The 17,967-nt window shown below is 43.8% G+C and overlaps 2 protein-coding genes across 2 annotated transcripts; both read right to left on the bottom strand.

Annotated features, from left to right (window-relative positions):
• Nucleotides 1–609: 609 nt before the first annotated feature.
• Nucleotides 610–11,829, bottom strand: LOC123441429. Its single transcript, XM_045117869.1, has 13 exons — nucleotides 11,350–11,829; nucleotides 10,894–10,992; nucleotides 10,179–10,282; nucleotides 7,579–8,378; nucleotides 7,366–7,488; nucleotides 7,201–7,289; nucleotides 6,908–7,108; nucleotides 5,937–6,344; nucleotides 5,483–5,566; nucleotides 5,370–5,382; nucleotides 3,749–3,759; nucleotides 2,583–3,533; nucleotides 610–1,079 (listed from the first exon to the last, which is right to left on the bottom strand). Exons 1-13 carry the CDS (start codon nucleotides 11,500–11,502, stop codon nucleotides 783–785), a joined length of 3,333 nt encoding a protein of 1,110 aa, XP_044973804.1. The 5' UTR covers nucleotides 11,503–11,829; the 3' UTR covers nucleotides 610–782.
• Nucleotides 11,830–12,132: 303 nt separating this feature from the next.
• On the bottom strand, nucleotides 12,133–15,790 carry LOC123442777 (cysteine synthase-like). Its single transcript, XM_045118910.1, has 10 exons — nucleotides 15,486–15,790; nucleotides 15,068–15,177; nucleotides 14,906–14,963; nucleotides 14,499–14,762; nucleotides 14,265–14,402; nucleotides 14,135–14,186; nucleotides 13,939–14,018; nucleotides 13,486–13,545; nucleotides 12,677–12,757; nucleotides 12,133–12,573 (listed from the first exon to the last, which is right to left on the bottom strand). Exons 1-10 carry the CDS (start codon nucleotides 15,717–15,719, stop codon nucleotides 12,481–12,483), a joined length of 1,170 nt encoding a protein of 389 aa, XP_044974845.1. The 5' UTR covers nucleotides 15,720–15,790; the 3' UTR covers nucleotides 12,133–12,480.
• Nucleotides 15,791–17,967: the final 2,177 nt, after the last annotated feature.

The following is a 17,967-nucleotide window of genomic DNA, read 5'->3' on the forward strand; positions in this document are numbered from 1 at the left end:
GCCAGATAGAGGCGCCTAACCCTTGCCCCCCTCATCGTATCCCCTCCTCCGGCAGGAACTCATCATCTGGTGAGATCCCCTCCCCATGCCTCCAACCGTGTGCCAAGCACCAACAAGAAATTTTGTTTTGTGGGGATTTGTTTGCTGATGAATGGATGTATTGAATGTAAGATTGTATTGTTTGTAGAGACAGAGAATGGAACACCACCTTCAGTTTGTCATCTGATCCCACATTCTCTACCCCATGAGTGAAATAAGATAACAGTCCATTGATCAATTCACGTAGCCTCTTTGTTTTGCTTTGTTTGCCCCGCTCAATTTCTCATCATGGTGAAATTAACAATGAACGGGTTGATTTCTCAACAAATTAGGATAGGGCTCACTACATTAGTTAGTTAGCTTATTATTTTAATAAATCAAAATAATTATAAAAAGATTAAAAGCGTGTGGTATTTTTTTCTCCCGTTGCAACGCACGGCCCTTTTGCTAGTATTTCCAAAACCAATGGGTGCCGGAATTTATTTTGTACTACGAATTACCAACAATACCTGTTGCACAATCAAAAAAATAAAAGAAAAATAGAGATGCAGATGCTCAACGATACACACCTTAGACCAAGAATATAATAATAACAACAACTCTACAATGATAGAATGGCAATAGGTCAAAATTCACCAACATGCTGCAGACTGTCCTCAGAAGAAGAAGAAAACAGCGTTCATGCTCTAGATTAAGTTACACCCGACACCAACCATCCACTTCTTTAGTCTGATTATTAAGGTTTAGTCGAACCCTGCTACTTCCCCGGGCATCGGAGCGAGCTCGTTCCTCTCGAACCTTCCCTCGTCGAAGAAGGTGGCGTGCACTATGCGTCCGCCAAAGTAGCGGCCTTCCAGTTCGACCAATGCCTTGGTCGAGTCTTCTGTCCTCTCGAACAGCACAAAGATCCTCACCGCTTCGTCTGCGGGGAAGTTTGCCTGGGTGATCTCGAATATCAGCACGCGCAACACAGCCCCAAACTTGGAGCATTCCGAGGCAATCTCGTCTTCCAGCTCGTCGTCAACCTCGCCCGGACCAATCTGCACATGTTTCATGGTGATGCTTAACAACATGTTGCACAAAACAAAAACTCTCGCCTTAACTAGAAATAAACCATGTAAGTAAATCGTCAAGCAACATTCAAACATTATGGCATTATCCCTCTATTCCAGCATACAAAGGCCCCGGCTTAAGCAGTCAAAAACAAACATACAGTTCAACAACGTAATAGACTTGCTAGGAGCAAACCCTGATACCACAGAAGACAACTCTTCATCATGTAAGATCAAATACCACTTGACAGATAAAACTAATGAGGCCTCATCAGACAATTCAGAAAGCCGAATGCATTGTGTGATCAAAGACATAACCTGTTTGAACCCATATTTGTTACCACAACCCTCAGTGGACATCGTGTCAAAACTGGGTAATACCATTCTAGTACCCAAATTCATCAGGTTCTATGCCCATCAGGTACTATCCAAAGATTACTAATAATAAAATAGAGCACAGCTGTTTTCTAGAAGCACACATTCAAGTTTAATGACTGTGTGATCAAATACCCTAACATAATATTCAAGTTTAATGATTATATTGCAAAGCTCAAATCATGATCTGAACCCATTAGTGTACATAATCCATCATACGCTGAACTTTCTTTACATGAAATTGGACCTTAAGTTACACGTTTTATACTAAACTAAAAAGCAACCAGCTTATATTGAATAAGCCAACAGCAACCTGAAAGACCAAAATTCCCAGCTGCCTGTTAACCAAAATTATCGTGCTATATAGTAGTTAGATTTGGAAGCTCATGCAGTGAGCAAACTATGTAGTTCCTATTTTGCACTACCCTGTTTACCCCAAGTTCCCTAGTACAAAATAACCAACAGTAGATTTACAGCATCACAAATAGATTCTCAAACTCTATATACATTGCTAATCACCCTTCATAATTTAAGTCCTTAGCGTTCATGTGTGTATCAGTATCATCTGAAAACAGATCAAACAATAGCCTGTGCACTTCAACCATAACAGAAACAAACATTTCCCAAATACATATGCCACCTGATACCTGCTTGGCTGCCTATGCGTTTACTGGACACTCTACTGCAAATTATCACATATCAGTCAGCATCAACAAGGCAATTACAGTATGTCACATAGGTAACTACATTTTGCTAGTTGGTATCAGGCTACCAGCACACAAGTAGAGACAATAACAAACACTATATGCTCAGAATGGATGGTGGTATTCTAGAATAGTTGTTGTCTATGTATGAGAAACCACTAATAATAATAAATCAACAAGAGCAGCAGAAGTACATTTGCTAAGGTGATATCTAAATTACACAACCAACTAACTCCAGCTTAGATATTCACATAACAGCATATAAACACACAAGGATGCATTTTGCAACTCGGTGCCTAAAAGATAATCAGGCATAACCCATGAACCACTACTTCATCCTTGCTCATGCAAACCTGAAAATGTTGACAAAATGTGGTACTCTTATTACACAAAATCATGGAAAAGTACTTACCATGTTACGAAGCAGCACTACTCTGGTGGGCTGGCCTTCAAAGTTGACTGATCTGGGCCTCCTGGAGCTGCTCTCATCGACAATTACCCCTGCCCTCCGATCGGTCTTCCTAGCGACCAGAGGCGCCGTGATTCCCTGCTCTTGCTTGCCGAGCCCCTGGCCTTCCTTCCACCCCATCTTGGCCATCATTCTCTGGGCAGCGGTCATCTGGCCGCCGGCGCCCAGGCCCAAGCCAGAGGAGGAGGAGCCCGGGATGGAGAAGCCACCGGCATCCCCATGGGGCGGAGACGAAGCCCTCTGAGGAGTACCGCCGCCAGCGCCGCTCATGGCGGCCCTCCTCTTCCATGCTTCCTCGCCGGATATGTTGAGGGATGACGCCCTGGACTGCTCCTCGCGCAGGCGGGCCTCGGCCTCCCTCTGCTCGCGCTCCCGCTCCCTCTCCTGGTCCTCGCGGCGCCGCCTGTCGAGCTCCTTCTTCATCTCGGCGTCCTTGGCCCGCTTGAGCTTGTCCTTGCGGTAGTCCTCGTAGTCGTTGGGCCTGGCGGGGTCGTACTCCTCGAGCACGGTGGACTGCACGGCGACGAGGGCCGGGTGGAAGGAGGGTACGGTGGTGGTGGTGGCGGCGGAGGCGAGGGGCTGCTGCTGCTGCAGGACGGCGCTGGGCTTGGGAGCGGCGGCGGGGCGGGGGTGCTGGTTCCTGAGGAGGGACGTGGGAGGGGCGAAGGTCGCGGATGGCTTGCGGAGGGTCGGGGGCGCCATCTTGGTGGCGCTCGACCAGACGGAGGCCGTCGGCTTGTCGTCGTCGCCGGCCGCCGAGGTGGGCGGCGGGAGGTCGCCGTACAACCCGCCCAGCATCTTCGACAAAGCGGGAGCGGCACCGGCGGCGGGGATTATGTCGATTCGACCGGAGTCCGAGGAACGAGGTAGGTAGGTAGGTCCGAGGGGCAAACCCTAACCCTAATCGAGTCGTATCGAGCGGATCTCGGTCGGAGCAGGGAGGAGGAGGAGGAAGAAGAAGACTCGCTCTATCTTCTTTCTCTTGTATGGGCCGCGGCTGCTCGATTGGGCCACCATCGATGTTTTCTCTCTTACGTATTAAGCCCTATGTGCCCATTCAAGAAATGATACACCATTCCCTCAAAAATAAAAAAGTCAAGAAATAATACCCTTATGCCCCCTAAAAAAAAATTCAGTTCACCAAAACAACATATACCAGCATAAATTTTTCTAAATGTTAACTAACTGAAGTTAGCTTAGATGTATTTTTTGAGCGAATGTGATGTGGCACGTTCAACTCCTGCGTGTGATTGTGTGAATCTTAAAGCAAGACACGTGGCGATTACTGTTCGCTCCCACGCACCACTCTAACGAACTACGAGCTCACGACACTAGGCAGTCCGTTGAAGATGGCAGTCTGAGCAAATACAGCTAGGATGATAGATTATGTTCTTAAAGCATGCAATTTTTCACGGGCTCCCTTTGGCGTAGCATGACATTTTTTTTTCCTGCTAGGATGGCAAATTTTGAATAAGCTGGAAATTTTCTTTTTAGGCTAGCAATTCTTCATGTTGCATCATGACAAATCCTCAAAAGCGCATGTCAATTACTCTGCTCCAGCCTGACAAATAATTTTGCTAGCGTGGCAATTTTGCTTTACAAGGTGGCGACTCCTTTTACAAATAACATTACAAATATCGAAAGTCCCCTTTACTCCCGAACTCATTTGAGCTCGGGAGCTCTAGAGAAACAGTAAATTAAAAAAAAAATGATAACAAATTGCAAACTTTGACAAATGTTCTCACCGCTTGGAAATTTTCATCCCGAAACAACATTCATGGAAATGTAAAAGAATCAACACTCCAAAAATGCTTTCTGATATATCATTTTTTTAAGGATTGATATTTTTTCCCCACAACTTTCACAAATGTAATATCTTGATAATTTTTTGCAAGCACACAAAAACATATGTTAAGGTTTACACCTTTTTTTTTTTTACCGTTTATTAGTGAGAATTTAAGCTCCAGAGTAGATACTCGGCGTTCAACAAATATATCTACTTTAGCATAACAACTCCCTAGCGTTTGTTGGGAGTGATTTTTTCATTGGATAACCTCCCACCGAAACAATAGTTTGCTAGGGTGACCTCGGGAACATCAACATAATACTGAGGTCCATTAGTTTCTACACCAGTATTTGACAACTAGAAAAAAATAGCAACATATATTTTCCGCTTTCAGAAAAACAAGGCATTTTCTTTTCACTTCTAGAGAAACACAACACTGAGTACGCGACAACCGGGCTCTTTGTATTATTCTTCTATACTTAATCCACCGCAATTGATTACAGATTGATTTATACACATCATCCATTCCTCTCCTTTTTTTCGCCATAAATGGTTGCTCGAGAATTCATAAATAACTTAATCATCTAGATTATGATACAACAGGAACAATGACAGCATCAAACATTGTGGGATCCCTTTTCTTTACTTTCCCTTTCAACCGCTGATTCATCTACTACTGTTTTCAGGTATAACCATCCTCATATGTACAATTTATCCTGAAAAACAAGGAATGCAAAATTCTTTCAATCATCTGCAGCCAACTCCAGAGGCAAGAGATATTTATATACGTAACCTCGCAACAGAAAATCCTGGAGATGCTTAGGACTGCTGCTCCGATGCCGCCCTCCTTTGGAGATCAAATTTATGGTTGAATATAATTATGGGATTTTTCTAAGGGGAAACATGAATTCTTCAATTTCCTTATTATTTTCATCACTCGGAACCTCCTTTTAGCAACTGTAACACAAGAACAACACTCAAAACCCCAACCATGTAGTGGATGATGCTCATGTCCACAAGGAACTCAGATCTCCAATGTGGTCGTATCAGAACTTACCTTGTACTGGTACTTCTTCCTCAGCCTGACAGCCAGGCGCACACATCTTTTTACATTGATTTTCAGTATATTGTCGTTGAACATCTGAAGACAAATGGACTGGCTCAGTTCCAAGGAAAATGAAGAGTATATGTATACAGATGCAGTTGCAGACTTGCAGTAGATCTGAACTTGACGAAATTGACATGCCATAATAATCCATCTAATTTCAGCTTGAGAGCAACTTATATACACATATCATACTATATATAGAATGACTAGCAGCTGCCCTAACTTGCAAATGTCAATCTTCCAAAACTGAAACATGCAGTCCTAACCATAGACTGGAATGCACAAAAGTGTGCCGCAAATAAATAAATTTTAGTGGTAGTTATTTCATGGGCCTAAGACTTTAAATAACATGAAAAAAGCAGCGACTGGAGATTTGAAAAGATAAAGTAGTGACCGAACTTGCCTTGATAGCATCATCTATTGAGTGAGTATCTCTAATAATCTTGTGCCGATTGATTATCAAGATTGCTGCTACACAGAATATAGGCAGTTCGTCGTCTCCGTTCTTTGTCAAGACATTTGTACTCAAATGAGGCATATGTTGATGCCTTGCCCAGATAGTAGCACCTGACAAGCCACACAGGGGATTTCTTGTACTAGATTTCACTCCGGGGTTGCAAGAAACGCGGATTTCACCATTTCTACGATGGGATCTCCTGCTTTTGGATTTTCTTCTCGTGTGCTTGTTCACCCGGGGCTCTTCTTTGACCTCACATGACAAATCATTCTTCACATCTAGTAGCAACGGTTCTAGGCAGTTCGCTTCCAAATTCCTGATTGCATCTTCATCAAAATCAGCAGCCCACATCATCTGAAGACAGAAAGCACAGTTAGTTAACCGAACAAGACTATCCTATGAAGAGCTTTTACAATATAATTGTTGATTTATGTGGGTACTTCCCCTGGGTTAGTGTAATGCCAAATAAAATATTTAGTAGATTCTGCAATGCATGTACACTAACTTAGAGGGTGCTTGGATCCAAGAGACTAAAACTAGTCTCTTTAAGAGGCTAAAGTTCCAAGCACCCCTGACTAAAGAGAGGCTAAAATCTTTTAGTCAGGGGTACCCCTACTAAAATGTGCATTAGTCCTCTCTCTCCTCATTTAACTCCTCATGCAAGTTCTGGATTGGAGGGTTTGGAGCATAATAAATGCTCATGAACTTGATTTTAGTCTCTTTAGTACTTGGATCCAAGCATGAATGAGGCTAGCAAGTTTTAGTCTCATTACTTTTAGTCATGAGACTAAAACGTATCCAAGCACCCTCTAAATTTCATGGAACACTAACGATTAAATATCCAAGAAAAAGAATCTCTAAACGAACTAGGAACCGTCCAAACTAAATCAGAAATATCTTTGAAGTGCCTGACAGACCTCCCACATGCTCAGCGACTCCTCAAAAGATAGCTCTCGACGAAAAAGCACTAGCAGCATCCGGAAAGCGAAATGGAGGCTTTCAGCACCAATTGCTGATAAATGCTCAAATAATTCCGCATCTGTCAATTCCATGATCTTCCACAATGCTTCCAACTGCTTCATAACTCCTGTCGGTCCCTCGAGCTGGAAATTTTCACGCTGAAATGCAACAAGATTTATATCATGCATTAAGTCACGCAAAATACCAAACCTAACATATGCCAGTATAGTTCGACATAGATGCAAATTACCATCCTTCTCAGTAGCATCTCAAAACACCAAAAGGCATCTGCATCATCCTCGTATAGAACAACAAAAGGGGAAAGCAGATCGCTCATACCTACAATCAACTTATACCATTTAGGCAACTTAAATAATTGAAACAAAACTATGTAATGCTCCATTGAAATGCAAACCTTGACAGTATCCAGTGGAAGGATCAACCCATGCATAAACTGCAAGTATATCTGACATTCTCGCCATATTTCTTGATTCTCCATAGAAATCAAGATGGCTATCTGTTCTGACAACATCGACCACTGCATAACCATTTTTGGCAATTAGAAAACAATATGACAACAATAAGAGGCCAATGCAATTGTGTGATGTGAGGGGGGAAATAAGCATACCTATTCTATGCAATGTCCATAGCCACTCGGCGACTCTGTCTTTGTTTGCAACCGGACTGTCGGATTTGGTTCCGTCAACAAAATCTGCTTCTGGCGCATCAGATATCTTCAAAGAATCTACTATTTCCCTGTTGTAGCCAGTGTCATCTAACCATCTATCCTGTTTGAACGCATCAGAGTGAAAGATGGCTGAGTCACTGTTGCTAGCCCGAAACAGATCACTGGAATTGGACTCCATAATGAGATCTATGTTATTATTGATCTGGAAGCTGTGCATGCGTTCGTCACGTTGTCTTAACCTATCTTCAGGAACTGAGAAACTACAAAGACTTTCATCAACCCCATTGACATCCCCACCATCATTTGCGAACAAGTTTGTACCAGGCAGGGAGGGATACTCCATGAACGTCTCACTGTCATATCTTGGTTCACCCATGTCATTGTAATCCCCAGAATCTGACAAGCAACTATTCACCACTGTGGAGGACACCATAAATTTGGATGAATTATATACAGAGCTATCATTATGTGCGTTGAAACCAACTACTTCAGCTGATTTGCTACAGCTTTGTGACTGTGGTGTTCCACCAGAGTCATAATTTAAGTTGGAGTTTTCTACTGCACTGCCAGGTGCATTTTCTGAGGCTCGTTGACTTGTGCTGACTTCTTCTCTACTGTCATTTTCTTTTGGCATAGTCCTGACATCCATCAGCTTTGAGCCAACAGCATACGCAAGCTCACCTGTACCAATGCTTGGGTGCATACTCTTGCATTGCCTAACTAAACATTGATATTTCTCCCTTCATAGAAATAGAAGAAAAATCACTAGGTTAGATGCTTCTGAAAATGCTCTACAGCTCACATGTGTAAAACTATAAGAAGGAAAACATCACAGTAAATTGCAGAAGTAGGAATTTGATCGCCCTGCTTGCAACATAGGAATACATAACAAATGCAAAACACAGAATGTAAAACATTCCAGCCTCCTAGGTATTAAGAAATATTACTCCCTCCGTAAAGAAATATAAGAGCATTTCGATCACTAAAGTAGTGATCTAAACGCTCTGATATTTCTTTACAGAGGGGGTACTATATAACCGACCAGGGTATAATGTTTGGATGAAAAATCATGTAGAGATACCATATAGATTGAAACTAGGATCCTTGTAACACTACTAAGAATGGATAACCATTGGTAAGTGATCGTCCAGACCTTTAGCTGTTATACATTGGTGGCTCGATAACTGAACATTTAGTTGTTATATATGGTGGGCGTGAAGCAAGAAAATTAGCTATATTTACCCAAGCTACCTACGAATCATGTCACTTAGATTCTCTGTATTTCATTTACCTACTCTCTAGTGTATGCGCAAAATATCTTGAGTCATCAAGGGAATGAAGGGGCCTAATAGAAGTGCGGTATACAAGGTTAAACCACAAAAGTGCAGGTGAGGTGGATTACCAAAGTAAATCCAGTTATCGAGCCAATCATGCTTGTCTCAGCGCTGCGTAGGTGCAAAATCAGTCAGGGTACATAACCAGAGGCTATGGAAGTCTGCCTCTCCTTGCCCAATTATGACAGTGGCCAGCCATTCTGGGTTTCTGGCACTCTGGCTTTATCTGTGCATCCATGGCAAGGAGCTCGGTGGTCACCATGACTGGGTGGTGTTAGTCGCTTGGGGACACTTAAGGGTCTTTGAGAGAGAGAGAGAGAGAGAGAGAGAGAGAGAGACGCAGAGGGAGAGACGCGACATGGGTGTTAGTCTCCTAGATGGCACTGCTGCTCCTCACTGGATCAGCTCAGCTGCCAACGCTGTCGCAGGTATGCTCCTGCCAACGGGCTTCCACCCACTCCCTTCCCGGGCGGCTGTCTCTAGTTCTGCAGCATTGCCTTGCTCCGCCTATGTTCCACTTCCATTCCCACTTTTCCCCATTCTCAGTTATCTGTTTCTCCCTCTGTCCTTCTATTCTCCGCTCTTTTCACTATTCCTTTGTTTTCCCCCGCGGCCTCTGCCTGTGATCCACTGCTATGATCTCCCCGGCCTCCTCTGCGCGTGCTCCACTGCCATGATCTCCCGGGCCTCCTCTGCGCGTGCTCCACTGCCATGATCTCCCGAACCTTCTCTAGCTTTATTCTACTCCTAGGATCTCCCCGCCTGCTTATCTGCTTTTCTCTACTATAGAAGTGTAGAAATAGAACCACTTCTCTCCCTAATTGGTGTTGACCCCTCTCATTTATTGTTCAAGTCAGCTATTTATGTTCACCTTATGCCCAGGTAACATGATTGCCTAGTCTGCCATGAAAGCCATGGGACCAATCACATCAAATGTAGCGACATTACCTCCCATGTTCTTCTACGCACAAATACAAACATAAGAAAAACTGTAGCCTGCGGCAGTGGTTTTAGTGCTTCATATATGGAAGACAACAAGGAAAGGATGTGGAGATTTAGCTACAACGGTTCCAATTTCAGTATAATGGAACCAAATCGGTACCTACTACAGCTATTATTCAAGATAATAAAATGGAAAACAAATTAGCTGATCACGTTTCTAAACATAAGGAACATTGTATGAAAAACAGAGAAAAGAGATCAAACCTTCGAGCGGCTCTTAGTTTCCTCCTATACTCTGTTGTGCTACTTAAGGCATAGCACCCAAGAAGAAACTCCCAAACTTCTGCTCGAATAGAGGGATCCATGCCCTACACATCAACATGGAGGTAAATAGTTGCTTTAAGAGCAGAAAACCAGTGTGTGCTGTGCTTAAATTATTGACAGTTGTAGGCAGTCCATTTGGTTATTTATGAAAAAAAAGAATGCTACTACACAAAGATTAACATCACATGAGCTGCTTTGAAGGAACATGATTCTTTTCTACCCATTGTTTACATCAAAGGACAGCACTAGTCCAAGAAAGTAATCCGATTCATTCATCTCATGGTGCAAATTTAACAATCAGCTAGAGTAATCAGATCGGCATTTATGGGAAAAATACTAAAATGAGCGTAGCTAATCAAAATTTCCGATAAGGAGATGGATGGTGTTGTGCAGCTAATGTCAAATGAACTGTGTAAGGTGAGGTCAACGTATGAAGTAACTGATATTTCCTGGGTTCTGATACAGGATATATACAGTGTGAACATAACTTTCCTAGGGCACAATAAGGCATTGCAGTACGGTTCTCATCATGCTTTGAATGTGAACGCCTGAAGGCCGGAAAAAAAAGCATAGCAGACATGTCTGCAAACATAGGTACAAGGAGATGAAAACCGAGTCTTTGAAGCACTAAAAGGGATACTGCTAGTCCACTCACCCCTAAGACAATGAGTTTGAGAGCCTTACGGAAGCCTAGGACCTTCCCGTCGGCATCGAAACACGCCTTCCATTTCTCCGGCCTGAGCATTTTGCCCCCCTGTAGAATCGCCGATAGAGTTAGAAAGAAAGAACGAAAGAAAGAAAATGTGAAGGCGTCAAAAAAGAAAGAAAATGTGGGTAGTGCAGGCGCGAGAGGTGGATATGAGCCAAGCTGCGCACAGCTGACAATGCCGACTCTGGTTCTGCGGCGTCGACGCGGAACCTATGCCGTATGCTAAATATAAACACTGTGCCGGCTGCCAAGACGAGCGTCCGGCTATATTTAGAGGGGTGACGATGCGGAAGCGTTGCGTAGCATCGGCCATGGGGAGTGGTTACCCTGACGGCATTGGCGTGCAGAGAGATGTGTGGTGGTAGTTGAAGAAAGGAGGAGGCGGCGGAAGGGGAAGGGGACCTTGAGGTAGTAGGGGTCCGGGTTGAGGCCGCAGGGTTCGCGGACGAGGGAGCCGAAGCCGCGCTGCAGGTTGCCGCACATGATCCATGACTTGATGTAGTCCCCGCCCCCGGCGCCGCCGTTTCCGGTGCTGTGCCTGTGGGGCTGGGACATGGATCCTCCCCTCCCCGGTACGGCGGCGCGGCAGGGGCGAGGGGGACCCGGATCTCCGGCGCGGGCGAATCGTACGAATCGTCGGCCACGGCGGCGGATCCGAATCGCCGCGCTCGCTGCTGGAGCAGAGTCGAGTCGACGGCTCAGCTCCCCTCCCCTCCGCTCCTCTCCTGGATGGAGCGGGTAGGCTTCTCTCTGCGTCTCGTCGGCGGGGCCGGGGATCCGCCGCCTGCTGGCTTGGCTCGGTCTCCGTCGGTCGGTCGCCGCCGCGGTTGCTTGGCTCGAGGAGACGTGGGTGGGAGAGGGGGGGTGGGGTGGAAGGAAGCAACGAACCAACCTAACTGCAACTGCTCATCATTCGTTGCTTCTTCTCTTTCTTTCCTTCTCTACGTGCCAACGACCCGGAACAAAATTGCTCTGCCATAATAGTGCCATACTAGTTCATTTCACTTATTTTTTATATATATAATTTTTTCCCGTATTAGCAGCAATTTATTGTATTCATTATTAGCAATCTATTTCACTTATTACACTGCAGATTGAAAAAAACATGCTATCATTTCCTTATTATTATGTCACAAAACAATGAAATTACGAGCACCAACCAGACCTCGAGATAAACCCAGCTCGGAAAAAAAAAACATCAAACATTTCAAATTTCAATGTATATAACCGGCCTGAATTTTGCTTTGGGCGAGCGAGCGAGTGAGTGGGTGAGCGTTGCTCATACAAAAAAAAAAAGAGAGGTATAACTGCTTCCTTACAACCATGCGTATCATCATCGTATATCAATCGACACCAGGAATATCATCATCGTATATCAATCGACACCAGCAAAATGCGAGCGGGCTCCGAAGAAGAACGGGCGTAAGGTCGAGCGTTCGTTCGTTTCCATGCCCGCCTTATTCTTATTCGGTTCGACGGAGAGGAAGATGCAGCAGAAAAAAAGGCTTCTTTGCCGGGCGCGGAAATGGCCCTTCACGCTTCGGCCTCCATCTTCTCGCACTCTTCCCTGATGGACTGGAACAGCACCGACGACAGGTACCTCTCGCCGAAGCTCGGGAACACCACCTGTTTGTCGCGCGCACAGAAACAGGCAACAATGTCGGTGCCATCGTCATTGGATGTTTTCAGGAGAAGAATTCTATGAGCTTGTAAGATTAGCGGTACTTACCACTATCAGCTTCCCGGCGTTCTCGGGTCTCTGGGCGACCTTTATGGCAGCGGCCGCGGCTGCCCCAGACGAGATCCCGACCTGCACAACATACATTCGTATATAGGTTCAGGATTGCTGATCTCTGATTCATAGACGACTGACTGACTGACTGACGGGAGAAACAAAAAATGCAGGCTTCCTACTGCTTATTAACCACTACATACGAGGAACAGAACAACCATACATATGAACAAGTGGTTTATGATTTTTGCAACAATGAGATTATGTGGTGGTCTCCTACGCCCTGGCCCCACATGAGATTATGTGGATACGATGGAACACCAAACAAACAACAGCTGTCCTTCTGAGGTACCACCTGCCCACCAAGGCTAACCTCCTCCTCCTCGTGCCCAGTAGTACTGAAACCACACCTCATGGTGCTCAGTTTTAGTGCTACTAAGCCTAAAATCTTGCGATTCCAAAGTCTGTCTCCACAACTCCAACTAGCACTATGATGCACCATAGAAAAATTGTATGGGACGCATCATACATTTAGCAACACTATGATGGGAGAAATGAACAAATAAACTGGCTCAAACATGCTGCCTATAAAAAAACACCATTTCTAGTCTAGATCTACAGAGAAGGCTGCCAGGTGCTTACACTTAAATAGCAAGGGGGGAAACAGACATTGACTAGCATGATGTGTGTCATGATTCGCCTGCTTTTTTTAAGCATATAAACATTTGCAACTAAAAGACGATATCTCAACACGCATCAACGTATTGAACACACAAAAATTGCATCAACATGTGAAATTACAATACCAGCAATCCTTCCTGAAGAGCCAACTGCTTTGCTGTCTCAACAGCCTCATCGCTTGATATCTAGAACATAAGCAGAACGTGGTCAGAGATAACTATAAGAAAAGAAAACCCAGCAGTAATAGCCCCCTAAGAAAGTAGTACCACACAGCCCTAACAGCTTCACTGTACCAAGCCGAGCAAAAGGAGGGATGATCTACTCATGCAAGGACAACATCCACAGAACCGAAGACGTAACCACAGTAGAACTAGCATATGCAATTGCACTTGTATAACTACGTAGAACTAGCATCATAGAACTATCAGCCTATGGTGAGAACTGAGACGTTAAGAAAATACAGTGAAATGGAATAACAGGCACAATTCAGCTGAATTCAAGAAAGAAACTACAACCTTCATGTCTTGCTTTTATTCTAAAAAAGGTGAAATATACCAACGGACAGAAAAAACTCTGACCTCAATTACTTCATTGAGAACATCACTGTCCAAATTCCTAGGAACAAATCCTGCTCCAATGCCTTGAATCTTATGTGGGCCTATACAAGCGGATAACAGTTGTAAGGCAAAGAACATAAGCTTGACAAGCTCAAAGGAAGTATGTCTTTCTTCAATGGAAAACTCAAAGGAAATATTTTTCTGATAGCAAACATACCAGGTTTACCACCAGAGAGTATGTTGCTTTCAGTAGGTTCAACACCAATAACCTAGAAAAAGAAAACCGTATGAGCACTATATGGTGCATATAACAGGGTACATTTTATTTGGGTGGAATTTGAAGAAACCTTGACGTCGGGATTTTTCTCCTTCAGGAAACGACCAGTACCAGATATTGTTCCGCCCGTTCCAATTCCACCAATGAATATATCAACCTTTCCTTTTGAATCCTCCCAGATTTCAGGCCCAGTAGTCTCATAGTGTACCTGATGGGAAATGAAGAAAGATACGCATCAGCCTCAAGTAGGTTAGAAACATAGTGCACACATAGATAGAGACACAAAGTTAATTCTCCTTGTTACCTTTGGGTTGGCAGGGTTGTCAAACTGCTCAAGCATGTATGAATTGGGTGTCTTATTTAAGATCTCTGTAGCCTTATCTAGGGCCCCTTTCATCCCTTTTGCAGCATCTGTAAGCACAAGTTCAGCGCCAAAAGCCTTGAGCAGAACTCTCCTCTCCATGCTCATTGATGTGGGCATTGTCAGTATCAACTTATATCCCCTGGAAGCAGCAATGAAAGCAAGACCAATGCCTGTGTTTCCACTTGTTGCTTCAACCAAAACACTCTGAGAGCAGAGAACATAGGTAAGTTAGCATATGCATATATTGTTACCGAGTACCCTTCCCTTGTTAGTAATTGCTAGGAAAGGGATAGGACATGATAAGGACGGCAGCAAGCATGTAAGCACACAAACAGAAGACGCCTCACCTTTCCGGGTGTTATCAAGCCCTTCTCTTCAGCGTCGGAAATCATACTGATACCTATCCTGAAGCATAAATCGGTTGGGAGCTGCTTAGCTGGTGGGTCCATCAGGGGAAGGAAACGACCTCAACATTGAAACGAGGAGGACAACAAGAATTGTAATGCAACCTGTCCTTGACACTGCAACAGGGCTCCATAATCTCGAGCTTGGCGGCGACGTTGGCGACGCAGCCCTTGACGATCCTGTTGAGATACACCATGGGCGTCTTGCCGATGAGCTGCGATAAAAATTCAACAAGGAGCTATCATTTTCCTGAGACAGGCAGCTTGAATCCTGAGGCCGATGATGTTTTGCTTTCTTGCTAAAGGATTTGTCCGTGCGGAACTAGGATGGTTTGAGATACGATGGAAGAAGGATGCCGCAGGGTCAAACTAGAGAGTAGATCTTTACTGGCTCAGGGGTTTGTGGCATCGGTGAGCTCTGGGTAGCGGCAATCCTACCAACCCCCGCTACTCCTGGCTGGGCACACACTGGAAATGGAGGGATTGAAGTGGAGGCAGCGGGTAGACGGTGCTGGTTGCCTACCTGGGTGACGTCGTCGGCGATGTTGAGGCCCTCGACCTCGGTGGCGAGGGCATGGCGCCTCCACGAGGGGGAGGCGGCGGGGGCGTTGACGGCGAGGAGGGAGGAGCCGGCGGGGAATCTGCGGGCGAGAGGCGGCGGGAGGACGGCCGGCCGCGCCTGCGCCGGGCGGGCGGCCGGGAAGCCGAGCTGGGCCTGGGCGGCGGCGGCGACGGGCGATGGTGTCCACGACGCCATTGTTCCTTTCCCCCAAGGAGATTCTTGCTTCGCTGGGTGTGATGGCGTCGTGTGCCCTCTGGGACTCCGAGGGGATGATGGATGGACGTTGGATACGGGCCTCTTTTCGTCGCGATGGATGGATGGATGTATTCGGACCTGGAGACGGTGTTAGTTCATTCGTCAGCCATCGCGCACGAAATATCTCTGCTAATTCCAAAACCTGGCTCCACTTGGAATTTTGGAATGTCGTTTTTATGCAACCCTGTAACATTTTACACTTGTATTCCCTCCGTTCTTAAACATAAGTTATTTTAGAGATTTTATTAAATCTACTCCCTCCGTTCCTAAATATAAGTTTTAAAAAAAATCATTAAAAAACTATATACGAAATAAAATGAATAAATCTATATTTTAAAATATGTCTATATCTATCCGTATGTAGTCCCTAATGAAACCGCTAGAAAGACTTATATTTAGAAACGAAGGGAGTACATACGAAACAAAATGAATAAATTTATATTCTAAAACATGTCTATATACATTCGTATGTAGTTTATATTGAAATGTCTAAAAAGACTTATATTTAGAAACGGAGGGAGTATTATATCAGTCTCCAACCGAATACATGTCCCAGGGTTGTATTTCCATTCCGCTTCTAGCTTACGCTTGGAATGTTTTTTTTCTGTGTAACTTCCCATCAGTTTCATTCCACTGTTCAAATATGCATGGCACTTAAATGTATAGCTTTTCAACAGCTTCAAATATGCATGTCATTCAAATGTATAGCTTTTTAACAACACATACTTTTTAATACACATGTACACAGACTTTTCAACAACACGGACTACACTTCCACATAAATTGCACATGTATAAAATGAGCTAAAATTTTAATTTACATAATAGTACAACAACATAAAAAAAAGATAATATTTTTCCAATCATCCATTTGAATATCCTACCTCCGTCACGGTTTAGAAGGCACGGTTAAACTTACGTGCATTTTCATAATAGTCAAGGTTTAAAGCGCATTGTATTTACTCCTAGCAGCTAATTAGTACTCCATTGTACTCCATTGTACTACTTTTATGTGCATGCGTAGTGTGAATGTTATTTTTTATCCCATCTCACAGCCAATCAATAACCACCTAAGTTACAGAAAATTTTCAAACATGTCTTCCAAAGAAACATTAGTTATGTAAGAACATTCTGTGCTATTTGAATGATACCAACCACACATGTCAAGAACAACCATGTATGTCAAAAAGATTAGCACAAAATCATGAACTACCAAGGGGAGCCAGGTGATACAAGATAGCCATAGCATGTCACTAAATTAAAAAAATATATCAAGAAACACCAATATGAAGAAACAACATGACAGCAATATAAACAACATCTTAAATAAGAAAAGATGCTCTAGACAAGAGTAGTTCTATATGATTTTGAATGCAAAACTGATAGCTCCAATAATTGCATGTTCTCAGCATAGGTCTATTATGGATAATAACACACATGTCCAGAATATTATGTTGCTCCCTCCCACTGGCAGAGCCTCGTGGAGGCCAAAGGCACTCCAGGAGCAAGCAAGGTATCCTTCACCTAATGGAAATAAAAGGAGCAATGACAATACCTATGATGAGAGCACCAAATTGATTGAAAGAATACTTGTAATGCCCTAGATGTAACCTTGCCATATTTGGAAACCTTTCATGTTTGGATCCATGTGGTCATGTTATATGAGAGTTGTCATTTCATGTGGGAATTTCATGTCTTCTCCTTTGCATCATACCATTCATTGCATTCATGCCATTTCTTGTATTGTTGTTGTTGATCCATATGTGTGGTGTGATGAGTGCATGTGGTGTGTGATGATGTGGTGTTTGCGAGCTTGGGTTTCAAACTATGTTAGTTTTCAAACTAGATTCCAAAAGGCCCCTTCTTCTTTATTCTTTTGAGCTCATGTTTTACTTGATCCATTCCTGTTTTAAAAATGTAGATCATTTAGTGCCTTTTCTTGTGGATGTGGGGGTGTGGCTAGGGAATTTTAAAACTTTGCTTAAATGGGGTTTTATTTACAAAACAGATTAAATTAATTCTGTTTTGTAAATATTTTATTGCTCCAAAAAACATCTTTGTATTTTATTTAATTGGGTCATAATTCCCCAGGGGATTTATCTTGTGTATTTGTTTTAAATGGAAAAACCCTTTGGGTTTTTTCTTTCTTTCTATCTGGCGCCAGCAGTGGGCTTCCTCCTTCCCAGGCC

The sequence above is a fragment of the Hordeum vulgare genome, chromosome 3H (assembly GCF_904849725.1).
Source record: "Hordeum vulgare subsp. vulgare chromosome 3H, MorexV3_pseudomolecules_assembly, whole genome shotgun sequence".
NCBI classification, from domain to species: domain Eukaryota; kingdom Viridiplantae; phylum Streptophyta; class Magnoliopsida; order Poales; family Poaceae; genus Hordeum; species Hordeum vulgare.